Here is a 6,982-nt window from a genome sequence, read left to right on the forward strand (position 1 = left end):
CATGAGACATGAGAGGTGACACATGAGATGTGACAAGAGAGGTGATACATGAGACATGACAAATGAGAAGTGACACAGGGTGCATGAGACATGAGAGGTGACACATTAGACATGAGAGGTGATACGTGAGACATGAGACATAAGAGGTGACATAGGAGACATGATACGTGAGACATGAGACACAAGAGATGACACAGGAGACATGATAGGTGAGACATGAGACATGTTTATACCTGCACTGCCTGAGAGGAAGACGAGTTAGTCCCTGGAGGACATGATGATGATGATGATGATGGTGCTTGTGCGATGGAGGCGATCATCTCTGCTGCTGAGACGATCTTCATCGGCTCTTTGGTGGGTTCCAGCATCCCCTGTGGAGACACACACACACACACACACACACACACACACACACACACACACACACACACACACACACACACACACACACACACACACACACCTCTCACTACCTGCACGTACCTGTGTGTGTCAATTCATGTGTGTGTTTGTGTCTCAGTGTATGTTTGCATGTGTGTGTCAGTGTATGTACGTGTGTGTGTGAGTGTTTGTGTGCGTGTATGTGTGTCAATGCATGTGTGTGTCAGTGTGCGTGCGTGTCAATGTATGTGTATGTCAGTATGTGTGCGTGTGTGTGTGTCAATGTATTTGTGTGTCAGTGTTTGTGTGCGTGGATGTGTGTCAATGCATGTGTGTGTCAGTGTGCGTGCGTGTCAATGTATGTGTATGTCAGTATGTGTGCGTGTGTGTCAATGTATTTGTGTGTCAGTGTGCGTGTGTGTCAATGTATGTGTGTGTCAGCATGTGTGCCTGTGTGTCAATGTATGTGTGTGTCATTGTGGGTGTGTGTCAATGAACGTGTGTGTCAGTGTGTGTGCGTGTACGTGTGTCAATATGTGTGTCAGTGTGCGTGTGTGTCAATGTATGTGTGTGTCAGTGTGGGTGTGTGTCAATGAAAGTGTGTGTCAGTGTGTGTGCGCTTGTACGTGTGTCAATGTATGTATGTGTCAGTGTGCGTGTGTCAGTATGTGTGTGTGTCAATGTATGTGTGTGTCAGTGTGCGTCAATGTGTGTGTGTCAGTGTGCCTGTGTGTCAATGTATGTGTGTGTCAGTGTGCGTGCGTGTCAATGTATGTGTGTGTCAGTATGTGTGCGTCAATGTATTTGTGTGTCAGTGTGCGTGTGTGTCAATGTATGTGTGTGTCAGTGTGCGTGCGTGTACGTGTGTCAATGTATATGTGTGTCAGTGTGTCGATGTATATGTGTGTGTGTCTGTGTGAATGTATGTGTTGTCAGTGTGTGTGTCAATATATGTGTGTGTCAGTGTGAATGTATTTGTTGTCAGTGTGTGTGTGTGTGTGTCAATGTATGTCTGTGTCAGTGTTTGTGTCAATGTATGTGTGTGTCAGTGTATGTGTGTGTCAGTGTGCGTGTCAATGTATGTGTGTGTCAGTGTGCATGTCAATGTATGTGTGTGTCAGTGTGCATGTCAATGTATGTGTGTGTCAGTGTATGTGCGTGTAAGTGTGTCAATGTATGTGTGTGTCAGTGTGCGCGTGTGTCAATGTATGTGTGGCAGTATGTGTGCGTCAATGTATTTGTGTGTCAGTGTGCGTGTGTGTCAATGTATGTGTGTGTCAGTGTGCGTGCGTGTCAATGTATGTGTGTGTCAGTGTGCGTGCGTGTCAATGTATGTGTGTATCAGTATGTGTGCGTCAATGTATTTGTGTGTCAGTGTGCGTGTGTGTCAATGTAAGTGTGTGTCAGTGTGCGTGCGTGTACGTGTGTCAATGTAGGTGTGTCAGTGTGTATGTGTGTTGATGTATATGTGTGTGTGTGTCTGTGTGAATGTATGTGTTGTCAGTGTGTGTGTCAATATATGTGTGTGTCAGTGTTTGTGTGAATGTATTTGTTGTCAGTGTGTGTGTGTGTGTGTGTGTGTGTGTGTGTCAATGTATGTGTGTGTCAGTGTTTGTGTCAATGTACGTGTGTGTCAATGTATGTGTGTGCCAGTGTTTGTGTCAATGTATGTGTGTGTCAGTGTGCGTGTCAATGTATGTGTGTGTCAGTGTATGTGCGTGCCTACCAGGCTGGCGGCGTACATGGGCACAATGACGGGCTGCTTCTTCTGTCCCGTGAACAACTGCAAAGAGCAATGGTGTCCAGCAAAGATGTGGCGGTGTAATGAGAGGACGTACAGCACGGACTCACAATGTTGCGTGTGTCGATGCCCAGGCAGCCCAGCAGCGTCTTGTTGCAGTAGGAACCTCCCCACTGATGTCTCAGGCCCACCGCCTCGTCCACGTCTTCCAGCTGGCTCCACACACCGCCGTGCAGCACTCTGCACCACACACGGCATCAAGACATGAGGACAAGAAGACATGAGACAAGGCACGAGACAAGAAAGACATGAAACACAAATAAATGAGACAAGAAGACACGACAACAAGAAGCCATGAAACACGAAGACATGTGACAAGAAGACATGAGACAAGAAGACTGACAACAAGACATGAGACAAAGAGTTCAAAGACAAGAAGACAGGAGGACAAAAAGACATGAAGACATGAGACAAAAAGACATGAAACAAGAAGACATGAGACAAAAATACAGGAGACAAAAAGGCATGAGACAAGAAAGACGTGAGACAAGAAGGACGTGGAAAAGAAGCATGAGACAAGAAGACATGAAACAAAGACATGAGACAAGAAGACATGAAACAAGAAGAAATGAGGACATAAAAACATGAGACAAGGTAGGACGAGTACAAGAAGACATGAGGACAAGAAGATATGAGGACAAGAAGACACGAGACAAGAAGACATGAGAGAAGAAGGACAAGAAGACAAAAGGACAAGAAGACATGAAACACCAGACATGAGACGATAAGGAAGAGGACAAGAAGACATGACACAAGAAGCACAAAGACAAGGAGAAGAAGACATGAGACAAGAACACATGAAAGAAGGAGGACAAGGACAACAAGCACGAGACAAGAAGATAAGGACAAGAAGACACGGAACACGAAGACAGGAGACAATAGGGACGAAGAAAAGAAGACATGAGACAAGAAGACAAGGAGAAGAACAAATGAAACAAGAAGGACGAGGACAATAAGACATTAGACAAGAAAACATGAGGACAAGAAGACATGAGACAAAAAGACACAAGGACATGAGGATAAGAGGACATGAGGACAAGAAGACATGAGACAAAAAGACATTAAGACACGAGGACATGAGGATAAGAAGACATGAGGACAAAAAGACATGAGACAAGAAGGACGAGGACAAGAAGACAAATATAAAGACATGATACAAGAAGACATGATGACATGAGACAATAAGGACGAGGACAAGAGCACGAGACAAAAAGGACAAGGATAAGAAGACAAGATACAAGAAGGACGAGGACAAGAAGACATGAGACAGGAAGGACAGGGACAAGAAGACATGAGACAAAAAGACATGAGGACAAGAAGATATGAGACAAGGACGGAGACAAGAAGACATGAGACAAAAAGACATGAGGACAAGAAGACACAAGGACATGAGTCAAGAAGACAAGAGGATATGAGGACAAGAGGACACGAGACAAGAAGACATGAGACATGAGCAGTCAGAGGCGAATGCTAACCTTGTGACTTCCTGATCGTCCCGGGGCCCCAGCAGGACTCTGAGGGACACCACCTGCTCCTCCACAGGGGAGAGGGGAGCCGAGGGGAAGTTGCTCTCAAACACACGACTCCACAGCGCCTCCTACAGCCAAACACACAGAGTGAGACATCTTCACGCAATAGATGGCCCTCAGCAGGTCACCTTCTTGGGGGCGGAGCTGCACTGGACCTCATTTCCTGTCTGGGGGAGTGTGTAAAGATGTCAAGTGTGATATCACACTTCCTGGTTTACCAGCCAATCACAAGTTAGCAGCTACTGACAAAAGAGCGACATCGTCATTGCAAACAGGAAGTCACTCACCGTCTGTCCGCCGCTCTCCAGGTGGCAGGAGGACACTTCTGCCTGGTGCCACGCCTCCTGGACGTCCTCCACAGGTAGGGTGGTACTCTCTGAGCCGAACGCCGCCCACGACGACTCGCCAGATGTCGTCGACTCCTCTTTCTCCGGCGCCGTCCCGTGCTCAGCCTCCCCAAAGGCGCTCCATCCGGCGTCGGCGGCCGAGCTGAAGTTTCCGAAGCTGCTGCTGGAGGCGAAGGAGGCTCCTCCCTCCTCTGTGGCTCCACAGTCAAATTTAGGAGAGTTGAAGTCTCCAAATTCGTCATCAAGCTCCGCCCCCTCAGCTTCCAGTGACATGGCAGGGCTCTGCGAGTGCTGCTGTCCATGTTGGACTTGCGGTCGGTCGCCCACTGCATCTCCAAAGTCCCCAAACTCATGGTCGTCCTCGTCCCCCGTCAGCTGGCTGTGGTCGGCGGGGGTGGTGGTCTCTTCAAGAAGGGGCGGCGAGGGCGCCGAGCCCGTCGTGCTCATGTCGCCATACTCCTCTGGAGCCTCCGTCGACAGCGGCCGCCCTAACGAGGTCTCGGTTTCTGTCTCTTTCTCTGAGCTCCTCTGGTCTGACGGCCCGCCCTCCACTTCATTGTCCGTGTGCGGCAAGGTGGCGGCGACATCGTCGGAGTCCCTGTTGACAACGAGAGGTTGCTTTGTGCAAGTGGAGGCGGCGTGCTCGTGTGCAAAGTCTGCGTCCCTCGGCGTGGCGTCCGGGTCACGTGATTCCTCAGCAGAAATAGAAGCGGATTCGGGCGAGGCGGGTTCGGTTCTGACGAGGTCCGCCGAGGCGTGGACGTCTGCGTGCTCCGCATCGGAGAAAGCGGCAAAGTCCGCAAACTCAGCCTCCAGACTGTCAACACTTCCTGTGTCCTCGCTGGCGAGACAGTGCACAGAACTTTGTGGACTTCGCCGAATGTCCGAGCTCGCAAAGCCATTTGTCAGGACCTCGCCATCGCCGCCGTTTACGTGAGCGTCCGCTGGCTTTATGGCGGTCCACTCTGAGCTTCTGAGGACCTCGGGGCCTTTGGCCTTGGACTCGGCGGGGGGGCCGCTGTGGCCGACCCTCAACACCCCGCCGCCGTTGAGGAGCTCCGGGGGCGAGGTGGCGGCCAGCGCTTGCGTCCGGTTGAAAGAAGTGGGCGTGTCCAAGTCGCTGAAGCTGACGCTGGCGGACACGGCGGAGAATGTGCCGAAGTCGCCAAACTCGTCGTCCTCTTCATCGGCGTCCTCCATGGGGGGCGGAGACGACGAGTACAGGCGGATGACGTCAGGCTCCATGGTGACCAGTCGTCCTGCTACACCTGTGTCCGGCAAAGGAGGAGGCGGCGTCACCATGGCGACCAAACACCATAGAAATATGTTATTGTTAGGTAAATGCAGTGAAATATTGCACACAACAAGAAAAAGAAGAAGTGGAAGTAAACAAAACAAGAGAAGAGATGAAAAAAAATCACCTTAAAGGGGAACTGCACTTTTTTAAATGTTGCCTATCATTCGCAATCTTTATGTAGGACACGAGTTTTCCTTTTTTTCACACATTCTAAGTCGTAAAATATGGCAAGTAAGAGGTGGATAATGAGAGTACACTATTGCGCTCATAAAGTCCTCTAAAAAAGCGCCAACAATACTCCACTTTGTGTCGGGACCTGAACATAAACAAGTATTAGCAGTATTGTTATTATGAGCTACTTTTAGCGGATCACAGAGCGTCTACTCGCTTATGCTGCTATATTGGCATACGGAGCTGCTGCATCACCTCTGAGTTGGTAAAAGTTAATTCTAGATGACAGCCAACTTAGACCTGGAGATGGAGAGAAGAGCATGAAAAGCTTGTTTTGCAATTTTTTTTTTACTTGTGTGAGGATATCGTTCAAATAAAATGAGAAGGTATAAACATCCCATTACTCTTTATCCAGTGAGAGCAGACATTGTACAGTGTGTGTTTTTTTATTATGTTTGTAGTTCGTAATTCTTTTTTAGCACTTAACAATACTGATACTTCCTGGAACTGTTCGAAAACTTATAGATGATCCTCCTTATATTCAGCTTCAAATTCATCATTTGTCCCAAAGTGGTCTTTGTTGTCTCTCATTAAGTCTTCCATGATAAGTAGTGGTGGTGTTGTTGAAGGGAAAGCAAACATTGTGATGTGTCTGTAAAATTAATACACCGCCATATATTTAAAAAGAGCAAAATATGTGAATAGGACACGTTAGTATGAAAGTTACTACGTTACTTATATACTTACATCATGTATATATTACATGTTAGTATGAATGTTACTACATGACATATATACTTACATCATGTATATATTACATGTTATTATGAATGTTACTACATGACATATATACTTACATCATGTATATATTACATGTTATTATGTATGTTACTACATGACATATATACTTACATCATGTATATATTACATGTTATTATGAATGTTACTACATGAAATATATACTTACATCATGTATATATTACATGTTATTATGAATGTTACTACATGACATATATACTTACATCACGTATATATTACATATTATTATGAATGTTACTACATGACATATATACTTACATCATGTATATATTACATGTTATTATGAATGTTACTACATGATATATATACTTACATCATGTATATATTATATGTTATTATGAATGTAACTACATGACATATACACCTACATCACAAATATATTAAAAGTAAGTATGAAAATTACTACATTACATATAAACTTACAGCTTGAATATGAAACCCTGATGGAGGTTTCTGAATATTTTTAGAGCCTTTATAGGCGGAATGGAGCGACTCCTATTGGCTCCACGGCTAGCTGACTCTTGCTAGCGTTTATTTACGAGTTTCAAATAAATCATCTAAACAAGTCCTTGAAGGGGAGCCGCACTTTACCGGAATGTTGCGCACCATTCACAATCCTTATGTAAGACGAGCAACA

General features: G+C 46.1%; 1 protein-coding gene across 2 annotated transcripts in view; it reads right to left on the bottom strand.

Moving 5' to 3' along the window:
• aftpha (aftiphilin a) overlaps positions 1–6,982 on the bottom strand; it is a 28,212-nt gene that overhangs the window by 14,834 nt on the left and 6,396 nt on the right. For both annotated transcript variants that reach the window (XM_061880708.1, XM_061880707.1), the window contains exons 2-6: positions 3,999–5,326; positions 3,658–3,779; positions 2,233–2,362; positions 2,108–2,164; positions 234–371 (exon numbers count right to left, since the gene is read on the bottom strand). In XM_061880708.1, the coding sequence (XP_061736692.1) occupies positions 234–371; positions 2,108–2,164; positions 2,233–2,362; positions 3,658–3,779; positions 3,999–5,303 (1,752 nt within the window). In that variant the 5' untranslated portion in view covers positions 5,304–5,326. The remainder of the gene's footprint in view (positions 1–233; positions 372–2,107; positions 2,165–2,232; positions 2,363–3,657; positions 3,780–3,998; positions 5,327–6,982) is intronic.

Source organism: Nerophis ophidion, linkage group LG20 (assembly GCF_033978795.1).
Source record: "Nerophis ophidion isolate RoL-2023_Sa linkage group LG20, RoL_Noph_v1.0, whole genome shotgun sequence".
Classification (NCBI taxonomy): Eukaryota; Metazoa; Chordata; class Actinopteri; order Syngnathiformes; family Syngnathidae; genus Nerophis; species Nerophis ophidion.